We start from the raw sequence: 27,098 nt of genomic DNA on the forward strand, positions 1-27,098 counted from the left end.
ACCGAACGAGTGATGTCAGTAGGGGGAGGGTGGAGTTCCCAGCCAAGCCGAGGACCTGCTTATGTTACAGTGTTACTGTGCCAGTGCCAACCCTGGAGTTGAAGTGTTGTGGGAAAGGGGAGATTTCATTGGAGTATTGAGATGGCTAAATGGCTCAAAAGTGCAGCTCTACCAAAGGGAGGGTGAGGGTAAAGTAGGAAAAGGTTTATTTGTGTAGTGCATGTGGGTACTGCAAGCGGGGGGATTTGTACACTTGAGAGTAGTGATGAGCGAATTTGTCCCGTTTCACCTAAAAATGCGGGAACTGTAAAAAAATTCACAAAACGCATTGATGTAGTTAATTGAAAATTTTGTGCGACATTTTTTTGACACACGCAGCAATTGTTTTTGCTCCAAATGCACTGAAGTCTTTCTTAAAGGAGAATTCAATCCTTAAGTAAAAAACCCTACCCTATGTAGACCCCCCTCCCTTCTCCCCACAGCCTAGCTGCCCCCCCGGGAAATGGCCCTAACTTTTTACTTACCTCTCGGTGCAGATCGCAGTTCGAGTGTGTGTGACGATGCATGCTAACACACGCTAATGTGTGATTATGCGCTAACACACATGCGCACACGCGCGGCGGTGGGGTTGCCGGGCAGGAGGCCCTGAAGCACCAGCCCCCAGAGTCCGGGGGGGCCCCCAGTCCAACCCTGTTAAAATCAACGGGCTTTTTTTTTGTTGTGGTGATTTTTTTTGTTAGGTGACTTTTTTGCCGCAGTGAATTTTCCACTGCGAATTTATGCTGTAGCTTCAGAAATGCAGAATTTCACTGCAATTCCATGGCCGGCTGAAAAAAATGTGTCCATCACTAGTTGGGAGTATTATCTCCAATGCAATGTTTCCTCTTAATTTATTCTTGGCCGTGTGCACAAAAAATTATTTTGTGCTCACTTTTTAGAATTGTGTGTGCACTCTTAAAATGGTGTGTTTTCACACAAAATTCCTTGCATACCACAATTTATTGTGTGTGCCGGTCTGTGTGTGCATGAGCGCACTGCTTGGAAGGAACAGCGGTGTATATTTATTCAAAATCATTTTAGGGTCCTTTAAACTTTTGAAAATAAAAATGTTTATGAACTTATATTGAAACTGCTGTAGAAAACCAGTGGGCTTTCTATTTTTTCTATGCCCTTAAGTAGTCATAGGGGTTGCTTACTCTATAGTTACACTGCTACTTACAGCACTTTGATATGATGTACATACTAGGATTTGTTGGATTTCTGGACAGTGTGCTAAGAGGGTATATGAGAGACACCATGCAGGGCTTACATCAAACCAGCCCCATCCAACTAATTCATGAAAAGGAAAGAATTTTTAAACACTGAAGAAATGCTTCCAAATTGCACTTTACACGCTGACTTCATTCATAAGTAAACCATGTTAAAGCCTCATATAAACCCTGTTATAGTACATGATGTGGTTTTGCCACCATGATGCACTTGTGAACAACTCCAGAAAGAGGAGGTTGTGTTAACTACCAGTTATGTTAAATACCAGTTATGGCTTTCCATAGAAAAGCTTGAAATGAATACTGATAAAAAGTGTCCTTAATAAAGTTATTTACTTGTGATTGGTTACATTATATGTAAATTGTTTCCCTTATTTAGTGATATGGCACAATTATTAAAAAGGTGAATAATTGGCATATTATAAAACTGTCCATGAAGTTGAAAACTGGACAGCTGTTGAATAAAAAGCAAAATAAATCAAAATACAGAAAAAATTTAAATTGCCTTTGAATATCCTTGAATCACACTAAAAGTAAATTAAAGGTGAACAATCCCTTTAAATGCATAACCAATCAAACTGCACCAATATAAAAAGCTAAAGACTAAAGCACGCGTGTTTTTCTGTCCTTTTATATACAAATACTTTCACTGCATTCTGAAGTTTAATTCCCGCTTGGCAATGCATTCTTAGGGAGGACTATTTGAACCTAGAATTGCATTGCCAGCCCTACAAATGTAGCTGTGCCCAAAAAGCATGGGGCATCTAAATACCTTCTATTTTCAGAAGGCTATCTTATGCATTTTTTATAAATCCTGTCAGCACAGTGCTTCAGCCAACATTCTGACCTCAATGTGCTAGGCATTTGTACACTATATGGCTAATCAGATTAGAGCCTTTACTACTAAGTTCCTGATTGTGTCTAGAGCAAATAGGTGTGCAACCAAACACAAGCCTAACATTACCATGTGCAATGCCAAGTGTGGGCTGGAGTAATGTAACGGTTACTGCCAATGGACTCTTTAGCAGTAGGAGCTCATTTCCTAGAGTGATGTAATATTCTTCACCATCTAGCAGTGTGAAGGATATGTCTAGGCGTGCTGGATGCCAGCAGAAAATTACTTGGCTGAATGCACAATGCCGAGTGTTAAGTTTGTTAGACTGGGAGGAATAATGGTCTGGTACTGTTTTTTCTTCTCGTGCTTCTAGTTCCCGTGAAAGCAAATCCTTAACTTATAGCATACAACAATATTCATGACAATTTTTTGCTCCCTGTTTTGGGGTAATAGTTTGGGGAAAGCCCTTTTCTGTTTCTGCATAATAAGGCCCCATGCACAAAGTGAGGGCTGGGGAGAAGGGGTTTTCTGAGATGGGAGTTAAAAATAAATTGATTTGTCATGTGAAATGTCAAGTGTGGGTTGGAGTGATGTAAAGTTTACTGCCAATGAACTCTTCAGCAGTGGCAACTCTTTTCCTAGAATGATGGATCATTCTTCACCATCTGGCAGTGTAAGGGATACGCTTAGGCTTGCTATATGCCAGAAGAAAATTACTTTGCTGAATGCATAATGCCATGTGTGAAGTTTAGCAGAAGAGGGGAAATAATGGTCTGGGCTGTTTTTCATTATTTAGTCGAGGGCTCCTGATTCCAATGAAAGCAAATAATTAACCTGTAGCATACAACAACATTCATGGCAATTCTTTGCTCTCTGCATTGTGGTAACAGTTTGGGGGAAGCCCTTTTCTGTTTTAGCATAATAAGGTCCCCATGTAAAAACTGAGGGCTGGGCAGAAGGGGTTTATTGAGATGGGAATAAATTAACTTGACTGGCCTGCACAGAGCCCTGAGCTCAAACCAACTAATACTTGTCGGATGAACCGGAATGCAGACTATGGGTGAAGCCTTATGATCACCCAGCATTAGTATACACCTTATTAATGCACTTTTGGCTGAATTGAATAAAATCGCATAATAAAACTTCCATCCACTTTCCTAGAAGATCAACGTTTGTTATAGCAGCAAAGGGTGGATGACTCTGAAATGTGTCAGTATGCATTTTGGAGCTGAAATCCATGCCATGTGCCTGCACCCGGGCTAATTCAGTGGGGGCAGGGACATCAGATAGTCGATAAGAGTATAGGGCTGATTATCAGCAGGCATTGATCCAGTAAGAGGTCCACCTCAGCAGTGACAGGTGGATAGGGGTGTTTTCTGCCACACAGTAGTGATGGTAAAATCCCCTTTGTGCCACTGTCCTATTTTAGTTGCTTCACAATTCCCATATGTATGCTAGAATAGTAGAGACTTACCCCCATATGTAAAATGAGGCAATGAGTTTGCCCAGGAGCAGCAAACAATAGTAACCAATAAGATATTTGCTTTTAAACAGGTGACCAGTAAATGCTAACTGCTGATCGGTTGCTATAGGTTACTGCACCTGGGCAAACTTAGCAGCATTTTTTACATAGCTCCGTTAGCCTTTACTAACTGGGATGCTGTACTGTGAGAAAGCCTTTGTCATTCTAGCCCACATAGTTAATTACATAGTTAAACCAGGTGGAAAAAAGACAACGTCAATCAAGTCCAACCCCTCCAAATGAAAACCCAGCATCCATACACACACCCCTCCCCACTTCCACATAAATTATATATATATATATATATATATATATATATATATATATATATATATATATATATATATATATATATATATATATATATATATATACCCATATCTATTCTAACTATAGAGTTTAGTATCACAATAGCCTTTGATATTATGTCTGTCCAAAAATCATCCAAGCCATTCTTAAAGGCATTAACTGAATCAGCCATCACAACATCACCCGGCAGTGCATTCCACAACCTCACTTTCCTCACTGTGAAGAACCACCTACGCTGCTTCAAATGAAAGTTCTTTTCCTCTAGGGGTGACCTCTGGTGCAGTGATTTTCTTTATGGGTAAAAAGGTCCCCTGCTATAATGTCCTCTAATGAACTTGTAAGGTGTAATCATGTCCCCTCGCAAGCGCCTTTTTTCCAGAGAAAACAACCCTAACCTTAACAGTCTACCCTCATAATTTAATTCTTCCATCCCTCTAACCAGTTTAGTTGCACATGCGATTAAGAATAACCTAGCTAAATCAAACTGCCAGAGAGATTTTTTAATTATAATTTAATTGATCTGTTGGATTTTTTTTAAAGAAAGCTCAATTTAAAACATTTATTTACAACAGGAGTTTGGATGAAATGCCAGATGGCAGGTACCCTGTTCTTGTTGGTATTGTGCAGTGCCCCTTTTGTTAAAGCCACTGTTGTGAATCTATAACTTATTGCATCTTGTAATTTGCATAATTCTGATGCCATTACATACAATAAACACAGACAGTACTTGCCCCTATTATCTTCATTTTAGAACCCTGCTTAGGGCTAGGCAGAACATTTTTATTCAGTTACCTTCAGAGTTTCTGGACTTTCTAGTTCAGCAGCTGAAGGCCCTGCCTACTCTAACCTCAGCCTGCTTTTTCTAATTAAATCCAAACTTGATGTAATCCTATAATCTTTTGCAGTAAGTGCCTCTCATTGACATAGTATTCATCTGCAGTAGGTAATGTGCCTTTTCCAGGCATTATGTATTTTACTAATTAATCCATTTCTTTACAATGTTCTCAGGTAGATTCCCCACATACACCGTATGACTAGCCTTCTTGTCCTTACACAATAACCAGGCAGCAGGTTTCCATCACATGTCCATATTATCAGGTTAGTTTGTTGAAACAACATGATTGACCTATGATAATTAACTATGATTCAGTTTTTGACTGTGCTCCAACCAGTTTCACAGGTTTGTCTCAGTACAGGAGCGGTTGTGTAGGAGCCTGTTCACTCAGTGACACCACCCTAAGCAAATGTATCATTAGAATTCTAATCAGACTAAGACAATATTATAGAGTAATTTTGACTTATTTAGGAGTGACTTCCCTGTTCCTTTTTCGTTAAAACCAAGACGTTTTGGAGCTGAGAAAAATAGAGTTGGAGAGAAGACACAGAAAACATTTGTATATTAAAAGAAAGACATATTTTTAGGTGCTTGCTTTTATGACTATGTGGGAATAACGTCTTTGTGTTTGTAAGAAATAAATGTGCTTCCTAGCAGCTTTTCATTAAATAACCTGGATTTTCCTGTAGTAAGTAAGGGGGTGAGCACTGCTAGTAGGGCTAAAAAATTGTTATGTCAATTTGAGCGAAAAGAGAGCAAAATTTTCAGCAATAAGCTTTGATCTGTTTACTGCAGATGGAATAATGGAAGCAAATCAGTAATTGGGTGCTATGGGCTACTTGACCAGGGAAAAACCTGCTTAGCATTAATAAATGAGCCCCAGGAGGCTCAAATCTGGATGCAGGTCAAGGGTATATCAAGTACAGAGATTATACAGGTATCTGGTTTGAAAATAAAAAAAACTTGCACTGCCCCATTCTTTGTTTTATGGGAAAGTTACAAGTATGAAGCAATGCTGTGTCTTAACATGTAGCACTTAATAATGTTAATTGATTGCCTCTCCTGTGGTGGCAAATTGTCAAAAAATACCATTCAATTAAGAAGAATCAATGTATGTAAAATTGTTTACATGTTGTTGGCACCAGGCTTAAAAGCAGAGAAACTACGTCTTCTGTGTTCTTCATACAGCAGTCTCCATTCGTCTGGATTACAAGTTATTTTCAGATGCCTAGTCTGACATTTTCTTTTTTATTTACTGGAGTGCCCCATTATCTGACTCAGCAGATTGTATTATCATGAATTAATTCAAGTGACGCCTTTATGGCGGGATGAGACTTATTGGTCAAGTAATGAATAATCTCCTGAAACTTTAGGTCATAGTATCTAAACTGACAAAAGCAGCTATTTGTCTATAAACTCAAACTGAAATGTTCATGTGGAAGGGGACTGTAGCACCTATTATTAAAAAGATGTTTCTAAAATACTTATGTTTCAGAGCTCATTTTTGCTATTAAAAATTTGTGGTATACATTTCTGAGAAATGCCTTGATTAAGCGATTAAAAAAGTAGATATTCATATCTTCTGTACAATTTTCTTGGCCAGATTGGGAAACTGGATAATTTTGTGTGTTTGTTTGTGCCTGTGCCATAGAAAAAATATTTGAGTTTGAAATGCAATAACCATGGTGTCATTAAGCAAAGGATGCTTGTTTTCCTCCACTAAAGCTGGCCAATGAGCTGATCTTTGCCTGATATGCCTCACATTGAGGTGGACAATACTGAGCTGATCACTACAACTTTAAATATGGTAGACCGGGCTGGTTTTCAGTGAACAGGAGGACTGGCACAGGTCCTAGGTAAGAGATTGTAATCACTGTGGGGTGGTGCCTAACAAATTGGCAGCCCCAATGAATATGCATTAAATACAGGCCCGGATTTGTGGAAAGGCCACCTAGGCCTGGGGGCGGCATGCTGCCCAACTACACCCACATTGGTTCAAAAACACTGGGGATGTGCAGGAGATACAATAATTTTGTAAATTTCCTGTGCCCAATCCACATTGCTCCTGTCCCGAATATGAAAATTTGCATGAATAAAGGGGGGGCACGGGTGACGAACGGTAGTGGGCCTAGGGGAGCCCGCTATGTAAATCCAGCCTTGATTTAATAGTGTGTAATAGTGTGTAACATAGGCAATATAGTGGGTTAAGTCAAAGAGATACTGATAAGGAAGACATAAAAACTTTATTTATACTTTATTTAATAAATAATAATTGTGACATTTTATGTGCCTAAAACATCTCTCTGCATTAGCGAAAGCAGGAAACCAGTTATTCATATGGGAATCATCTGCCAGCACCAGTACTAAGGGCTTTTGGGGAGGGTATGGCTTGAGAATTATGTGAATAGCAGAACTATTCTTTTAAACTTTATTAAATTATACTGTACCTTTTTCACTTCATGCACAGTTGCTCCCTTTTCTGGCAGTTTTGCTATCTCTAGTTTTTGCTTTCTTTCTTCTATATCAATGGTTTTTACCATCCAGGGTAGTAAAATACAAGGAAGTACAACAACATAACAATGCTTACATAAGTTTTACTTTTGGATAAATGGCCAAACACAAGGCAACTAGAAAATGCTATTATATTTGTACAGAGCTTATATTATTATGTAAAAATTAATAGGTGCCCTTCTTAGTAGAAGTCTGGCATTTGCGCCATAGTCATTAAAAATTAAGTTGATTAAGCTTTATCTGAAATGTCTATATAAATATACCAGTAAACCCTCAAAGTAGTGCTGCTCTGAGTCCTCTGTCAAAAGAAACATAACTCCTTCTATTGTGTATACATGGGCTTCTGTATCAGACATAGACCTCCAGGGCTAGGGCTTGAGCATGCTCAGTTTTCTCCTCTCCCCCACCCTTTTCCCCCTCCCTCCTCCCCTCCCTGCTGTAATCTGAGCCCAGAGCTATGAGTGAGCAGGGAGAGACTCAGGCAGGAAGTGATGTCATACCAAGCTAATATGGCAGTTGCTATCCTAAACAAACAGAGAGAGCTTCTAGAACTGTTTACTGAGGTATGGTAAAGCATTCTGCAGAATACATATAGTCTTATAGCTTGTGGTTAATCTATTGGCAATAAACTTCTTCGGTAGCTTTCCTTCTCCTTTACGTACAGGTATGTGGTCTAGTCTAAAGAATGTTTGGGAATTTTTTTGTTAATAATCTGTTTTCCTTCATACTGAACATCTCTTTTTGTAATATCAAATATAAAAAGAAACCTAATATGATTATTTATACATGTATTAAAGGGGGCATATTGTGAAGAAAACAAGATTATACCAGTCCATTAAACTGCTCAACATATAGAAGGAATGCGATATCTTCCACATTCTGTTGCCTCTTTTCCCAGACTGTGCAGGGGAGCTGGCAGCAGTCAGCACACTGCATTGTAGGATAGGGGCCAATCACCAGCTAGGCTGACCTGATAGGGAACTGAAGCCTGTCTTTGCACGTCTGACTACAAGGCTTTGATTGGCTATCCCCCTCCTAATATGCTTTTGGACACACCCCTATCTCATATCAAACATAGACAGGGACAGTGGCAGAACTATAGGGAACTCCAACATATGGGTAATTTTTAGAGATCATTTTTAGGCCAGACTGAAATAAGCACATATAGGGGCAAATTCACTATAGCGCAAATTCACTAACGAACGCTGGCGTAGTTTCGCTAGTGTTACTTCGCAACCTTACGCCAGGCGAATTTTCGCTAGCGACGAAACTACGCAAATTCACTAACTTGCGCAGTGTACTGAACGCTACCTTTTACGCTAGACTTCCTTCGCCACCTCAGACCTGGCGAAGCGCAATAGAGTAGATAGGGATTGTTTAAAAAAAAGTCCCAAAAAAACGCTGGCGTGTTTTCTACATGATGGGTGATAGGCTGAAAAAGATCGAAAATTTTTTGGGGCTCCCCTTCCTCCCCCTACATTTCCTGACTCATGGCAACTTACCTAGACAGTGGGCACATGTGTAGGGCAAAATAAAATTTTTATTTGCTGGTTTGAAGGTTTTCTAGGCATTTGTAGTGCAGATACGTATTCCTTCATTGAAATTTGAATTTCGCGCCGCAACTTCGCTTTATATAGCGAATCAACGCTAGCGCAACTTCGCAACCTTACGCTACCCCTGTGCGCAACTTCGGTTTTTAGTGAATTTGCGGAGCGCTGGCGAAAATTCGCCTGGCGCAACTTCGATTCTTAGTGAATTTGCCCCATAGTATTAATTTCTTTAGTTAATATCAGTTAGTTAACATCAGGTAATATAGTTACATAGCAAGTTAGGTTGAAAAAAGACAAAGGTCCAAGTTTTATTTTTTTTATATATCACTTGCCTAACTGCTAGTTGATCCAGAGGAAGGCAAAAAACCTAATTTGAAGGCTCTCAAAATTGCCTCAGAGGGGGGGAAAAAATTCCTTCCTGTCTCCAAGATGGCAATCAGACTAGTCCCTGGATCAACTTTTACTACAAGCTATCTTACATAATTCTGTATTCCCTCCCTTGCTAGGAAGCCATCCAACCCCTTTTTTAAAGCTATCCAATGTATCAGTCAGTACGACTATTTCAGGGAGAGAATTCCACATCTTCACAACTCTCATTGTAAAAAAAAAACCTTCCTAATATTTAACCTCCATTCTTCTCATCAGAATGGGTGACCTTGAGTCAGCTGGAAAGACTTATGGTAAATAAAGCATTAGACTAGATTATATTATTATATATATGATTATTATATGATATTTATAGATAGTTATCATATAACCCCTTCAGTGCCTGTTCTCCAGCGTGAACAACCCCAACTTGGCCAGTCTTTCCTCATAGCCAAGATTTTCCATACCCTTAGTTTAGTTGCCCTTCTCTGCACACTCTGTAATTCAATATGTCCTGTTTAAGCACTGGAGACCAAACTGTACAGCATATTCTAGATGGGGCCTTAGCAGGAGGAATAACCATCTCCTCATGCAAATCTATGCCCCTTTTAATACAGATCAAGGCTTTATTTGCCCTTGATGCTGCTGACTGGCATTGCTTGCTACAGCCAAGTTTATTATCTACAACAGGGGTCCCCAACCTTTTTCACCAGTGAGCAACATTCAGATGTAAAAAGAGTTGGGGAGCAACACAAGCATGAAAAATGTTCCTGGCTTGTGTAAAAAAAGGGCTGTGATTGACTAGTGGTAGCTTCTATGTGGACTGGCGGCCTACAGGAGGCTCTGTTTGGCAGTGCACCTGGTTATTATGCAACCAAAATTTTCTTTCAAGCCTGGAATTCAAAACTAAGCTCCTGCTCTGAGGACACTGAGAGCAAAATCCGAGGGGTTGGGGAGCAACATGTTGCTCACAAGCTACTGGTTGGGGATCACTGATCTACAAGGATGATCGCAATACTGAATAGGGAATCAGGCTTAGATTTTTCTCCCTGAGCTATTTCTGCTGTATGGGATCTGGACCACATGAGGCATTGAAACTCCAGGGATAGGATTGCCACCTTTTGCTAAATTTTTTACCAGTTGGTGGGGGGCGAGAACAAAAAGGGGTGGGTGTGATGTCAATGGGGCGGGACTATGATGTAAAAGGGGCGGGTCAAGGCGCTGAGATTTCTGAACTGAGGACAAAAGCTAAGTTTACAGGGGATTGGGGGCGGGCCGAGGGGTCTTTTTAAGGGTATTACAAGGGGGAGTAGTTCCCCAGAGGATATAAAAAGGGATGTTGCCATGTGTTCTGCCTCTTCCCAGTGTACCCATTGTAAGTGAGGTGTTGTTGCTAGGGCCTGAGGTGGAGGAAACCTAAGAATAAGTGAACCAAGTGTCAGGTCAGAAAATGTAATAGGTCACTATAGGAGTGACAGATAGGTTCAGGAAAGTTAGTGAGCAGCTAAGGCTCCAATAAGGAGTTTCGTAAAGGGTTAGCACCCTGCAATGACAATGCTGCCAGGTTAGGGACTCAAGTGGATAAGCTCAGGGATAGAGAGATCCTTGGAGTGTAGATCCAGCTGTGAGATTCACCTTCAATGAATATTGTGCCCCAAAGGCAGGAAAGGCGTCTAAATTCACAAAGCTGAATAACAAAGGATCATACAGTATCCGTGAGTAATACTATTGTGTGTAAATGACCTGCTGCCACTACTTGCTAAGTGTACACACAGTAGCCTAAGTGAGTTGTGGTCCCACTACATCACCCCTTCATACCTTCCCATTCCAGTGTAACTCATCCTCTACTTTTCCTTAGCTGGACCTAATTTTATATAGTCAAATTAGTATTACAGAATAGTGATGTACGGGTTGGGTGGGCTCGGGACGACTTCCAAAGTACGTCCTTGGGCAGGTTCGAGCTGAACTTTAATTTCCATTCTCTTTGCCCACAGCCTTCTTCTGCCCCACTTCCACGCTCGCCTTTTTTATATACTTGTGCAGGCCCCACCTTGCCCCTTTTGTGACATCACAGTGGGGCGGGCCTGGGCAAATAAAGGGGGGAGCATGCCAGGTTAGGGTCGGGTTCGGGCTGGGGTGCAGCAAGTTAGGGTCGGGTGCGAGTCAAGTTTTTCTCAACCTGCACATCACTATTACAGAACACATGAAAAATCCACTGCAGGGATACAAAAAAACGCTCATCTGTAAGACATAGCTGTAACATAGCAATATAAATCAATAAATGACAACTTCAGTGTAAGCACTATGTAATTGCACTGACAGGCACAGGATTGGACTGAGTGCAGCTACGTTGAGCAAAGATTGGAAACATTTTTTTTAAAAAAAAGCATATATTTTCAAGCCGATGTCCACTCTATGTAGCTGCACTGTAGGCCAACACTGTGCCTGCCAGCTCAACTACCCAAAGCATTTAGGAGTGGATCTGCTTCTCTCGTCCTGCCTACAAAATGCAGCAGAGAGAAGTGGGCCTTGCACCCAGTGTGCCCTCATTTTTTTATATCTGATTTAGTGATGATTTTCTCCTCCTGCAGTAAAATGCCCTAAACACATTAATTATACTTGAAGCTAATTTCAAGATTCCTAGACTGTAGATCTCATAGTTTGACCTTGTTTGCTTTGATTAAATCTTAAATGACCAGCTGTGTTTTAAAGACTATGTCTATGAGAAACCTGCAATGCCTGCTCAAGGTGCAGGCATTGCTGGGTTTTTTTTGGAAGGAACTGTTTTCTCATGTGCAATAGGAACTTCTTGTTCCTTAAGCAGCTAGGCTAGTAGGTCTAACATCTACTCACACTGATTACAAGTCTATGGGCCAGTGACAATAAAAGCATCTAAATAGCATATAACTCCTTCTGTCCTTTCTTCTAATCTAAACACACTGTCTAATCTGTGGTTATACATTGTTTGACATAAAATAGGTTCTCTCTTTTGCAACACATAAAACTATTGGTTTGCAAAGGCAGCATTCTAAAAGCAGGCTCTATGTCAGTATATGCCAAGTGCTGTAGGGCCTGCCTGCTTGATTATTTTTAGCATTAAGTCCAATATCTAATAAGACAGAGAACACAGCTCTTCTTCCAAAGCATCATTAATTGACGCTCGAGAGGGACATGGCAATTGTTCAATTTGCCCTGTTCTTGGGGCCTAAGGTCCCCTCATTCAGCCCAATTACTGTATACTTCTTTCACTACCTTTCAGGATAAAATTTAAACTATTAAACTTGACATTCAAAGTAATTTACAAGTCTCTTCCTCTCTGGACTTATCTCTAAACTGCTTGTTAAGCTGGCCATAGACGTGCAGATTTTAGACTTGTATCTGACGAACGATCAGATGTCCCAATTTTTCAACCTGCCACTTACCATTCATAATAAATAAAGTAGCAAAAGAACAAATCAGACGATGTTCTGCCCATGATAGGCAATGCATGCAGAGAAATTATTGATAGCCAACAAAAATATTTTAACCTGTCCGATTAAAAAATGTCAGGACGATTGTCATAACTCACCCTGGTGGACTAGTGGGCCGGCGGGGGCGCCCGTCGAGGTAATGTTTTCCCCTCTGTGTCTGCAGCTCCTATCGTGCGCGGTGCGCACTTCTGGGTTTTATTAAGGGGCTTTGGGCTGGAAATCATTGCCCATTGTTAGGTCTTATTCGTTAGTATCTGGGTGTGATTCTGTCTTGTTCTGATCCTCTGCCTGACTATTCTAAACTCTGCCAATTCTGACCCTTGCCTGCCTGACTATTCTGAACTCTGCCAATCCTGACCCTTGCCTGCCTGACTATTCTGAGCTCTGCCAATCCTGACCCTTGCATGCCTGACCATTCTGAACTCTACCGATATTGACCCTTGCCTGCCTGACTATTCTTTGAATGCTGCCTGTACAGACCACGGCCTGATTGATCTTGCTTAAACTCTGCCTGTACCGACCACTGCCTGCCTGAACCTGCTTGAACTCCGCCTGTACAGACCCTGGCCTGCCTGACTACGCTTTTCGTCTACTCCCTGAACCGTTGCCTTCCAAAACCTTGATAACTCACATGCCCCTTTGCTCGTTCAGAAAATCTACTTTGCTCCTCACAAGTTAAGACTTGGCGGCATCCAGGTCCGGATTGAGGATTAAAATTGGCCCTGGCATTTTAGGTACACAGAGGCCCAATCAGCCCACATAGAGGCCCAAACAGCCCCCACCAGCCCACTAAATACTGACTTTCTATGGGACTTTATAGCAGCCCATCTGGCATTTGCCAATCTGAGCCTGGCGGCATCTGAGTAGCTGAGCACTCCTCTCAAGGAGCCCTGAGCAGGGAGCCTAGCACTTGTTCTCAATTTAGGGAGCCGTACGTAACAACGATCCGCACAAGGTCTGAAAAAAGTATGAAACTTTGATTTGTACGACTATATCTCTGTGTCTATGGCAAGCTTTACTCTCTTCCAATGATCTACTCCTCACCAACTCATTCATTACCTCTTCACATACACACTTTCAAAACTTTGCTAAAGCTGCACCTCTTCTCTGGAATTCCCTGTCATATTTCATTCAACTTTCTCCCAATCCCTCTGAACAATCTGTTAAAAAATTTAAAAAAATATTTACTACAATCTCGCTTAGCATCATCATAATACAATATATGCCATTGACACCTCTTAACTACAATACGCAAGATTACATTTTTCACTTTATTGACTGGTTTTACTAATGTGATCTCAGCCATCCCCACACCTTCTCATACCCTCTCCTTTATGAGAGAAGCAGTGTTCTTTTTACCTCTTGTATTGATCAATATTTGTGGGTTATTTGTGTGTTCAATATGCTTTTGTATTAGTATACATCTGCAGTAGTACATTTATTAAGTGGCATTATTGGTCTTTGCAACATTGCCACAAAAATATTTTTAAACTTCTTTCTCGCTCATTCTTTTTATAAATTATGTCTGAATGTAAGTTTGAGAATATAGAACCTGCATGCAAAACCCCGTTACATCATTCACATGCTGTCACACACAAAAATCCTCTTGACCATGGCACTATGAATTCTTTTGTTTATCTTTTTATTTTAACTGATCTTTTTTATCTCCGATCATAGCCCCTGCCATGCTTTTGGATAACTCTAATTTATCCAGATATTTAAGATCCCCCATAGCCTTCTTGGTCCTTGGGTCCACAAGTTCATGAATGTTAGAAATAGGGCATTTAAATATATTGCTGCTAAACTGATTCCATTAATATCCTCAATGTTTTCTTTTTGCTGACCCATAGTATTATTGTCTTTGAATCCTGTGTATATTTTTATTAAATTTGTTAAATTCTCTTTTTTCTGCAATAAGGGTCAGGGTACATGCTCAGATTCGGGGAGATTAGTCACCCGGCGGAATACCTCCCCGAACTGCTAGAATGTAAAACACAGGCGGGATGGCACTCGGATGGCTTCGTATTCTGCAGTTGCCCGAAGTTGCCTAACACTTAATAAATGCCTAGCACTATCTGCCTTCTTGCAGCTCCCATTAGAAAAATCACTTTCAATATAACCCATGATTGAATAGCTCCTCTTGATGGTGCTGTAATGGATCATGTTGTATATTTGGGTTCTTTTATCTGCAAAGAGAGTTGAGGGCAGTCTTTATAAAACCCATCCCCACCACCTGCAAGAACCCCCTCAGGAGCAAAGTCTCCTCTTGCCTGCTGTGCTGTCCTTGTACAGGGAAAACTAATGCAGTCCCTGGTGAATCTCCCTAAAATGCAACTTTAAAGGGATACTGTCGTGGGAAAACATGTTTTTTACAAAATGCATCAGTTAATAGTGCTACTCCATTTTTCAAAAGAGCAATGAATACAAGAATACAATAAAACTCAATCCAAAAATGTAGAGAGGACCCTGCCCAAAAGGAAATCTCAGTATGTTGTAGATAGTTACATAGTTAAATTGGGTTGAAAAAAGACAAAGTCCATCAAGTTCAACCCCTCCAAATGAAAACCCAGCATCCACACACACACCCCTCCCTACTTTTAAATAAATACTATATACCCATACCTATACTAACTATAGAGCTTAGTATCACAATAGCCTTTGATATTATATCTGTCCAAAAAATCATCCAAGCCATTCTTAAAGGCATTAACTGAATCAGCCATCACAACATCACCCGGCAGTGCATTCCACAACCTCACTGTCCTCACTGTGAAGAACCCCTACGTTGCTTCAAATGAAAGTTCTTTTCTTCTAGTCTAAAGGGGTGGCCTCTGGTACGGTGATCCACTTTATGGGTAAAAAGGTCCCCTGTTATTTGTCTATAATGTCCTCTAATGTACTTGTAAAGTGTTATCATGTCCCCTCACAAGCACCTTTATCCAGAGAAAACAACCCCAGACTACCCTCATAATTGAAGTCTTCCATCCCTCTAACCAATTTAGTTGCACGTCTCTGCACTCTTTCCAGCTCATTTATATCCCTCTTAAGGACTGGAGTCCAAAACTGCACTGCATACTCCAGATGAGGCCTTACCAGGGACCTATAAAGAGGCATAATTATGTTTTTATCCCTTGAGTTAATGCCCTTTTTTATGTAAGACAGAACTTTATTTGCTTTAGTAGCCACAGAATGACACTGCCCAGAATTAGACAACTTGTTATCTACAAAGATACCCTAGATCCCCTACCCCTAGATCCTACAAAGACCCCTAGATGGACATAATGAAAGCAATTTAGAAGTTATTTGCATCAATCTGTCCTCTGATTCCTGGTGTCAGTGATTGTAAGTAGGGATGCACCGAATCCAGGATTCGGCCTTTTTCAGCAGGATTCTGCCCGGCCGAGCCAAATCCTAATTTGCATATGTGAATTAGGGGCGGGGAGGGAAATCACGTGCCTTTTTGTTACAAAACAAGGAAGTAAAAAATGTTTTCCCCTTCCCATCCCTAATTTGCATATGCAAATTAGGGTTCGGATTCGGTTCGGTATTCGGCCGAATCTTTTGCAAAGGATTCGGGGGTTCGGCCGAATCCAAAAAAGTGGATTCGGTGCATCCCTAATTGTAAGACTAGATTTTTGCTAATGGCACATGCTACTGCTATTGGTTGTATGTCTCACTGCTGCTAGTCACATGATTCTCCTGAGTAAATTGTTGGTTTTCAACTTCCACTGCCCAACTGTCTTTTGGACGGTGGAGAGAGAGGCAGCGAGCGAGAGAGATTGCCACATTGGATGCTATAAAAGAAGACAAATTTTGGATAAAACGACATAGAATTACAATAAAAGGAGAAGGAGAAGGAAGGCGAAGATGAAGAAGAGGAAAAAGAGGAGTTTGACTCCAGAAGAGAGAGAACTTCCACAGGATGAAAGTTGGAAGAAGAAAGGGAAGAAAGAGAAGAAAGCCAAGAAGCAGGATGCAGAAGAGAAGACCAACTACAGTCGAAATAGGAAGAAGAGACACACTGAGAGTAAAAAAACAATTCCTGTAGGGGAGAAGCCCCCTGAAGATGGAAGGAATAAAAGGAAAGCTGTTAAAAAAGATCAAACTAAGAAGAGAAAAGAAAGTCTCTCAGATGTGACAAGTAAACCTGAGAGCAAGAAGAGAAGACAAGAAGAGAAAGAAGAAACAACTAAAAGTAAAAAGAAAACCGGCTTAGAAGAGATGAAAATTCCTCAGAGCAGCAGAAGAAGGAAGGAGCAGGACAAGAGGAAAAGACCAAGGAGCCCAGAAGATCCATTGGAAGGTAAGGGGAATATGCAAGAAACATAATTCATTATTATTTTCTGTTACATCTACTTCTAATTATTTTTAATATAGAGTCATGATAGTTATTTAACTGCCCACATTGGTGGGTCCTGTTGGGGGTGGGGGTTTCCACAAATCCATCCCTCTGCTTTAATTAAAACTTCTGTATGTTTTTAGAAAACATATATTAACAGTTAGGTGGAACAGTTAGGACAGTTAGGGAAAATTGAAAACCCCAAAGGCTTAAATAAAATCCATCTTACACTTAATGCTAGGAATACTCACAAATAATAAAGATAAAGAGTTTTTCTTTAAATGTGGGTGCTGCCTTAGCTACCATTAATTGTTATGGAGATACTTATAGGTAGATAGATATATTTAGGAAAATATACAATTGTAACCCTTTCGACACCCTGTTGTCTGAGTTACATTCCACGTGTGGCGCTTACCTGATGACACGGGACAAACCTGAGCCACTCCGCAGTGGTATTGGGAGAGACTGGGTACCTGGTACTTACTAGCGCAGTGCCTCCACCTAGTGGGATCCGGGAATGACCTACGGTTGGCCCCACTAGGAATACAGTAATAACACACACATTATTGGTTAAACAGTTTATATAAAATAAATGGGCACCTAATACATGCAGCACTCCTAACCGGTGGCAATAGGGCCTCACTAACTAACTTGCTAGCGCAATCTGTCTAGCTAACTAAGAAAAATGGTAAAGTCCTTTAATGTCCTTTATTACACAGCCTGTTTATCTTCAGCGCTCTTTAGGGTACTGTCCCTTTAAACAGGATACTCACAAATCCTCTTTGGATACTTCAGAGCTCTCTTTAGGTGAATCCAGCACAGTCAGTCATACAGTGCGATTACCAGCCCCTTTGGATGCTCAGATAGGAATGTCCTGCTGGTTGTTCCTCCAGTCTGTATTCCTCTCACACTCTCTGTCTCTCCAGGCACAGTATGTGGCTTCCCTGTGCCAGCCTGATCCAAATGAATGCCTTTGGTGCAGCCTCTCAGCTCTCTTGCTTCCTTCTCTGTCCACCATGCGGCTCTCTATGCCAGGCTTTCTTCTTTGCCAGTCTCTGTGACTTCCTTTTCCTGCCTGCCACTCCTTAGCTGCTGTGTCACTTCCTACTGCACTGAATAGCTGGTTGCTAGGTAACAGCTTACAGCACACAGACACAGGCTCTCTGCCCTTACAGGGATAAGTGCAATGATTTTGCGCGGATTCCCTACACAATGCATAATATATTTTGAAATGGGCTTTTGACTGAATTTGTTTTGTTCCCACAAGGTGGAAGTGGAAGTGCACCGAAGAAATCCCATGTGGATGAGAAAAGAGCAGCCCCCCTGGACATACAGAGGTACAAATTCCACCAAGAGCTAGGAGAAGGCACGTTTGGACAGGTGAGTGCGGCGCCTCCCAATATAGAAATCTCTTTTGTTATCTGATATAAATCTGTACAGAAAACATGGAAGTACAATCAAGCACTTGGCAATGTCTTTAAAGGGGTTGTTCACCTTTGAGTTAAAGGGGTGGTTCACCTTAAGTAACTTTTAGCATGTTATAGAACAGCCAATTCTTAGCAACTTTTCAATTGGTTTTCCTTATTTATGTTTTATAGTTATTTGTCATTTTCTAATTCTTTGCAGCTTTCAAATGGGCATCATTGTCCCCTTCTAAAAAAACAAATGCTCTGTAAGGCTACAAATGTATTGTTATTGCTACTTTTTATTGCTGATCCGTCTATTCAGATGCTCTCCTATTCATATTCCAGTCTCTTATTTAAATCAATTCATGGTTGCTAAGGTAATTTGGGCCCTAGTTACCAAATTGCTTAAAATGCAAATTGAAGAGATGCTGAATAAAACGCTAAATAACCCAAAAACCTTCAATAACAAAAAATTAAAACAAATTGCAAATTATCTTAGAATATCACTCTCTACATCATACAAAAAGTTATCTCAAAGGCGAACAACCCCTTAAACTTGATGTATGATAGAGTGATATTTTAAGACAACTTGCAATTGTTTTTAATTTTTTATTATTTGTGGTTTTTGAGTTATTTTGCTTTTTATTCAGCAGCTCTCCAGTTTGCAGTTTCCGCAATCCGGTTGCTAGGGTCCAAATTACCCTAGCAAGCATGCATTGATTTGAATAAGTGACTGGAATATGAATAGGAGAGGCCTGAATAGAAAGATAAAAATAAAACGTAGCAATAACAATACATTTGTAGCCTTACAGAGCATTTGTTTTTTTAGATAGTGTCAGTGACCCCCATTTAAAAACTGGAAAAAGTCAGAAGAAGAAGGCAAATAGTTTAAAAGTTATAAAAAATAAATAATGATGACTAATTGAAAAGATGTTTAGAATTGGCCGTTCTACAACATATTAAAAGTTAAATTAAATGGGAGGAAGACCTAGGAGTCCTCACTGACGAACAGTGGAAGTCCCTCCTCAAATCATCCAACAGAGTATCTGTCAATCCCAGACACAAAATTCTACAGTTATATTTGACACACAGAGCATACTATACCCCCACCCGCCTGCATAGAATCAATCCTAATCTCTCCCCTAATTGCCTTAGAAAGTCAAGAAGTCAGAGGGTACTCTAGTACATACACTATGGGCCTGTCAGGATATTCAAAACTATTGGACAGCAATTGTGGATATGTTATCGGAAGTGTTAGGCCTAAGGTCCCTGATCCACTAGTCTGTATATTGGGTCTGTTTACAGGAATTCAAATGCCCTCAACCACAAATATTTTTATGAACAAAGCTTTGTTTCAAGCCAGGAGGTTGATATGCCTTAATTGGAGGTCGGACAGGCCGCCCGCCCCCAACTCATGGGTTAGCACAATGTCCAACATTGGGACGCTTGACTTCCTAACTCTAAGAAAAAGGGGTCAAATGGAAAAATTCCATCAGATCTGGTCCCCTTGGTTGATGAAATTTCCCATTCTGTAATGTTTATCTCACTTCATGACTGTCAATAAACTTACCTGAACAAACAAAAAAAAGTTAGATTAAAGGTGAACAACCACTTTAACATTCTGATTGACTCTGATATTATCAGTCATTCATGTTGTAAGCAGCATTCAAGACACTCTATAACTTTTAATCTCTTTGTTCTGCTCTTAGGTGATGTTGGCATCATATACACCGAAGAAACAACTTGTTGCAATTAAGACGGTGCCCAAACAACCCAGCAAGGGCAACTATACCTGCATCATGAAGGAGGCCCGACTCTTGAAGATCGCCAGAGGATGCCCCTTTCTATGCCATTCTCATGCCACGTTCCAATCCGAGGTACAGAACACTGTTTATATTGATACAAATCTGTTTCATTAATGGTTTGACTTTCTAAGGCCAACTTAATGCCCATAACAAGGGAAAACACCCTTTGATAACTAACTAGTCCCCAATTTACCTTGCTTGCTGAACAGTTCTGTGCCATATATTCCTCACTAATTCTTCATTTGTCTCTCTAACCAGCTGCATGCCTTCTTCGTGCTCGAGTATGCCGACGGGGGAACACTGCACAAAGTTATTGCAGACCAAGGAAATCTGTCAATGAAAAACATCCAGTAAGTGATAAGATTCTTACTATTCTTACTGTCTAACTGATTCCCCCTTGTGTGACCCCCCCACATGAAATTCTGCCTGCTGTGACTTACCATGTGTAAACTTTAAAATGTATCACTACAGATATTAACTGGCCCCTGCATTGTTTAAACCTCAAATTCAGACCGTAATCTCCCCTGAATTGTCCACACTTCTAACACCTCTATATTTCATACCCCTAAAGCCCTGTACTGTTCACACCTCAGACCCAGACTGAAAGTGCTCACGTTGTTCACTTGTACACACTCAGACGAAGGGGCACCAGCATTTATGTCACTGTATGTAACACAGTATGAACTGTTTATCTTAGTGGTCCTGATAAGTTTCCCTGTCTCCTGCTGTATTTTGCCTTCCCTATACTCCCTGTATGCACCATATTCTGCCTGTCCTACACTACCTATGAGACATGAGCCTGGTAGGGTTTGTTCTGGGGGTTTGTTAGCATTTGAAAATAATTGTTAGGGGCCCCTAAGATGTTTAATCATGTACTGGGGGTGCTGTGTTATCCACAGGGGAGGAGGAGGCATATGGATTTAAGGGTATGTTTTAAAGGTGAAGGAAAGGCATCGTACACTTCGGGGTACCAAATGTTAGGCACCTCCAAGTGATTGTATCGACTTACCTGAAACCCCGGGCCGGTGCTCCTATCAGTAGAAAACTGCACCGCCCAGGGTTATACCAGTGAGCACCACCTATAGGTGGGCCATGTGGGGTCAGTATGTATCATAATACCTTTTAAAAATGTGAATAATAAATATTTAATTTTACTGAAGATGAGCCTTGGGACATATATCTTTTGATTTAATTTTTATGGGCAGAAAAATCATGTATCATGGAAGTTGGGCAGCACTGCTATAGAGGAATATAGAGTAAGAGAGACAGCGTATGATACAGACACAGACGTAAGAGTCCAGGTTATGCCAATGCTCCCACAGGGCTGAGAAATACACAGAGGAGCTTGGGAGTAGGAGAGCAGACTTTTTGTGCAGGACTGCAATATGTCAAACTAATGTTTCAGTCAGCACAAAATCACATCTGTAGAAAGTAAAATAGCAATTTATAAATTAATTGAATTAATACATTACAATGTCCTTCATGTAAATTGACACACTGCTGTGTATTGGTTCTTGGGCCTTTGCCTGAATAAGAAAGGTGTGTGCACAATAGCAGAACCAGGGCACCACTAAATTGTATGAAAGGACAAGAAAAGTCAAATTTAACAGGTGATAGGTAACCCCCATGATATTTGATAAGTATCCCCCATGGAATTAAGCTGGTTGCCTTTTTTTTTTTTTTACAGATTCTACACTGCAGAGATGGTGATAGCCCTACAGTTCCTTCACTCCAATGGCATCATTCACCGGTGAGTAAAATCTCAGTTCTTTTCTCTATTCTATTCACTGGTAGCATGATACAGTTCACATCTTGATATCTCTTGATACTTAACTCTGCTAACTAGCAGTAATGTTTGCACCCCTTATATCTGGTTCAGCGTGTTAGGGACAGTTCCATGTAGTGGCTCACACTCTGTCCAAACTCACAACAAATTGTAATTTAAGCCTTTCATTTTAACCAAGCAATGCATCCTTTTCTCTGTATAATCTGCCTTTACTGTACCACTTCTTTTTTTTAAATATCCTTTATCTATTGCTATTTTCTTACTACTTAACTTTATTGCTTCCAGATGGGCCTATTCTAAAAGTATCTATTTTCTTTTACCTTTTAATGTGCATGTACTTACTTACCCCTGACTATCACTCTCAGACGTTTCTCTTTCTAATATTTCCTGTGCCTATGTTGCAGTGATCTGAAGCCTGAAAACATCTTGGTGGATAACAACGGGCACATCAAGATCTGTGACTTCGGCCTCGCTGTTGAAGGAATGTTCGGCGGAAAGAAAATCAGCGGATTGACAGGAACACCTGGATACCGTGCGCCGGAGGTCAGAAATCTTTTTTTTTATGTAATTTATACAGAGATGAATTCAAATCTATTTGTCTTTTTCTATTTTGGACACCTTTGCTGTGTCTAGTTTATATAACTGTGTTTCTGTTACCCAAGAAGATAATTAGTTCTTTTTTTCTGAAGGTTTTGTCATTGGGGAAGTACGATGCTGGAGTGGACTGGTGGTCATTCGGGGTCATCATGTACGAAATGGCCACCGGCAGACAGCCATTTGCCCCATCACTGGTTTCTGCACAGGAGTTGTTTGAGATTAAGGAGAGGAAGCTTGAATACCCGCGTCACATGAGCCAGGAAATGCTGGACCTTCTGCCAAAGGTAAGTAGAAACAGAGGTCAGGTACATGGGGGCACAGGGTACAGGGGTCAGGTACATGGGGGTACAGGGGTCAGGTACATGGGGGTACAGGGGTCAGGTACATGGGGCACAGGGGTCAGGTACATGGGGGGCACAGGGTACAGGGGTTAGGTACATGGGGGTACAGGGTTCAGGTACATGGAAGCACAGGGGTCAGAGGTCAGGTACATGGGGTACAGGGGTCAGGTACATGGGGACGCAGGGGTCAGGTACATGGGGGCACAGGGTATAGGGGTTAGGTACATGGGAGTACAGGGGTCAGGTACATGGGGGTACAGGGGTCAGGTACATGGGGGCACAGGGTACATGGGTCAGGTACATGGGGGCACAGGGTACAGGGATCAGGTACAGGGATCAGGTACAAATAAAGTGACAGGATTCCATGACCTTCTTTCTCTGTTACATGCACGTTCATTTCCACCAATGTAAGCAGTGCTCCAAATTCAACTCAGAGGGTTAAATATAGATACATTTGGTGGATACCTATAAGCTGGACACCCCTCCTATTGTTGGATGGTGCCTGACTTTACATCTATTATATTCAGATAAATGTTTGTTTTCATTTTAAGCTTCTGGAGATGAACAAGAGCAAACGCTTAGGAGTAAATGGCAACATCAGGAAGCACTCATTCTATGCCAGAATCAACTGGAGTGAGCTGGAAAACAGAAAAATAAAGGCACCTTTCCAGCCCAAAATTGTAAGTTGATAACTGAACCAAGCATTGGGAGTCGGGAAGGCCAAGTTTTTTTTATTGGGGAGACTAAAAGGCTGTTTACTATATTGGACCTTTTCATAGGCAGTTGGTTGGTCTTTGCAGAAACTGAGCTTCCATATACCTTGTCATGTCATATTTTTCTTCTTTGCATGTAACTATTAAGCTAATTTAAGGGCATAATACTTCAACCCTCTTAACATTTTCAGGCTTATAGCCTGGAGAAACAAAACTGCTTATAAATATATTTCAAAGACCTGCAATTGCCTTTGCACAGTCCCAGATTTATTACTGATTTAGTGCTCTGCAGCAGCTTCACAGTCCTTGACCCAGTTGAATTAAACCTGGATTGTTTTGCTTCCAAGAAGGATTCAATATATTTTAGATAGAAAAAAATACAAGGTACTTTTTTAATATTACAGAAAAACATTTAACTATTTCTGGATAATAGGTTTCTGGATTATGGGTCTTAAACCTGTAATACGTAGTAAGAACCCTTCTTAATTATGGAGTGCAGAATTTTTAAATAAATACCCGTTTTTAGCTACGCGTCATTCATATATGTGACCATACTGTATCATATATTATATGTTCATGCTTAAAATTATATATAATACAACAAAGTGTGTTGCTTTCTTTTGATAGCCACCAGCAGATAAATTACCAGTCATACATCCAGGATTCTGCGCTGAGACATCTAAGAGAGCTAATGTGGAAGGCTTCTCCGATGTGGATTCCAACTGGAAATGGCAGGAGTAAAGTGTTTTCTGTGCTCATGTGGACTAATCTCAAACTGCCTGTATAGCAAGTGATGACAGCAACGTACCATCCATGGCCAATTCCATCAATGAACATCAGATCTGCCGTCTACTGTCTACTGCAAGTGTACAAGTGTCTGTCTGTACAGCCAACTACACCAACACCACATGGGATCCTTGACAAAGGTAGAAAGAACTTGAGGCATAGTGGTAAGTGAAATGAAATAAATCTTTTAGAATGGGAAAGATGAGATAGGGTTACTTATAGGAGTATTAAATGATAGTAAAGTTGTTGAGGTATTAATGGGACTTTCATAACATTGAGGCAACTTGCTAATGTACTTGTGCTCGTAGACTCCTAGAAATGTGTATTTTACATGGGAGGGGACATATTTTTATAAAGTAATATACAGAGTTATGCTATGAACAATGCACTCTTTTCTTCTTTAGCACACAATACATCACAGGAGGCCCCACCAGAAGAAAGGAATAGCTGCAGTCCGGACTTTCTAAATGGACTTTCTCACAGACCCTTGGATAAGGGTAAAAATGTATACTGAACATACAGTGCACTTATGGTAATCCAGTGCACTGTTAATTAACAACGTTCAGTATACTTCAGTTTCTTTATATAAGGTAAGGTTTAGGGGTAAGTATAGCATTAAGTAAGTTTACTTCCTTTTCTAACTTCCATGCCATTGTTTTACTGTTTTCTTATAGATAGGATGTTATATAGAAATAGAAATGTTAGGATTCCTTCTCATCTTTACTCCTGTCCCATTCTTTTCTTTTACCATTTTCATTTCTCATTTTCCTCTTTTCCTCTTTTTCAACTTTAATATACTGTAAGTTAAGGTAAAAAAAAGGGTGGGTGGGTGGGTGGTATGTTATATTGGAATAGGAATGTTACAATTGTTTCTTTCTCTTCTTTTATGCTCTCCTGTCTTTTCCCTGTAGTTTGTAGCACATACTGTACATTAAATGTAAAGTTTATGGGTAAAAGTATACAGGATATGGCAGTGGTTATGTGGGATAAGGGGTATATGTATATAAATATGGGTACTATAAGGGTTATAGTAAAGGGATATGGGAATAGTGATATTGAATAAGGTATATATGTATATAATTATGGGATATAATTATGGGATATGGGTACTAAAAGGGTTATAGTAAAGGGATATGGGAATAGTGATGTTGAATAAGGTATATATGTATAGAATTATGGGATATAATTATGGGATATGGGTACTAAAAGGGTTACAGTAAAGCGATATGGTAATAGTGATGTTGAATAAGGGATATATGTATATAATTATGGGTTATTGTTACTATAAGGGTTATAGTAAAGGGATTTGGGATTAGCTATGTGGGATAAGGAATATGCCATATCCTGATAGAAATTTGCAGCAAATCATAACAGTAAATTAACTGCTGAAGAAACACCACTTTCAGCCTGTTTACACTGTGATTTGCTGCAATAAGTATGAAAGGTATGAAATGGTGTGTGAATGTAAATAGGGATCCCCATTGCACCAATGTTGAAGATGAACATAGCGCACCTTCTGATTGGCTGCAAGTTTAATTTAGTTCACCATTAAAATGTAGAAAAATCTAATGAGGCCGTCTGTATGCTTGTGCCTCTTTGTCCCAATAGGAGGGAGTAATATTGCAGCAGATAGAGCTGCAGCTTGTAGGCCCCTTATTAAAAAGAAAAATAAGCCCATTAGCGTTGTGAATGTGAAAGTGTAAAGTTTTAGGATCAAAGGAATAAGAATAGACTAGGCAGAGCTGTAGGTCCCTAAATGCTGCCTAGCCACAACTCCCTCCTTCCCCTCCCCACCATGAATCATATATAAGTCAAGATAAATAGGCCCATAATAATCCTCATCCCCCATAACCAGGCCTTTTAGATAATAAAGGCTGCTGGTATTAATAGTCAGTAGAAAGTTGATCCAGGGACTGGTCCGATTGCCGTTTTGGAGTCAGGAAGGAATTTTCCCCCCATCTGAAGCAAATTGGAGATGGCTGAAGATGGGGTTTTTTGCCTTCCTCTGGATCATCTATAATAAACCTGACGGACACGCTCACCCTCAATTACTGTGTAACGGTGTCCTTAATTCATCGATAGGGTCCATCAAATTCTTACTGAATAGGGAAGTACTAGGGGAATTATATAGTTAGCAAAGCAGTGGGGAGTGGAATTCCAGTCTCACTGACCATGGGATTTGCCACAGGGACAGAGAAAATAGTGAGTGAATGAGTGAGAGCATGTGGGTGTGCGGAAGTGTGTGTTATTGTAGATTATTCATTGGGGAACTTTTGTTCCTTGCATCTCCCAGTCTGATCTGAGGAGGAGGGGTCCCATGACGGCTTATATCAGCCGGTATCTGGCCAGATAGGGAACTATTGCAGCAAGTCATCGGGTGAGCCATTTGCTGCAATAGGTGTGTGAATGGACAGTAACATGGTTGAAGCCTTGACGTGGCGTTACTGCTCACATGTATATCATGTGCCAATTCAACTGACTGCCAGAGTGTCATTATAGTAGCAGTTGTAATAGAAAGAGAAATGTATTTAAACTATAACGGCTGGAGTGAATAGATGTCTAACGTAAGAGCCAGAACACAACTTCTTCCATTGTATCTCACTACCCTGATAGTCGGCAACAAGAAGGGGGGCCACAAGGACATCAATTCAATTAGTAT

General features: G+C 40.5%; 1 protein-coding gene across 1 annotated transcript; it reads left to right on the top strand.

The window, feature by feature from the left end:
* Positions 1-2,671: 2,671 nt before the first annotated feature.
* On the top strand, positions 2,672-26,850 carry LOC121400779 (protein kinase C delta type-like). Its single transcript, XM_041584731.1, has 11 exons — positions 2,672-2,776; positions 16,588-16,969; positions 18,273-18,385; positions 20,121-20,288; positions 20,475-20,566; positions 21,904-21,966; positions 22,407-22,545; positions 22,692-22,883; positions 23,492-23,620; positions 24,281-24,603; positions 24,844-26,850. Exons 1-10 carry the CDS (start codon positions 2,672-2,674, stop codon positions 24,392-24,394), a joined length of 1,497 nt encoding a protein of 498 aa, XP_041440665.1. The 3' UTR covers positions 24,395-24,603; positions 24,844-26,850.
* The last annotated feature ends 248 nt before the right edge of the window (positions 26,851-27,098 follow it).

Source organism: Xenopus laevis, chromosome 2S (genome assembly GCF_017654675.1).
Source record: "Xenopus laevis strain J_2021 chromosome 2S, Xenopus_laevis_v10.1, whole genome shotgun sequence".
NCBI lineage: Eukaryota > Metazoa > Chordata > Amphibia > Anura > Pipidae > Xenopus > Xenopus laevis.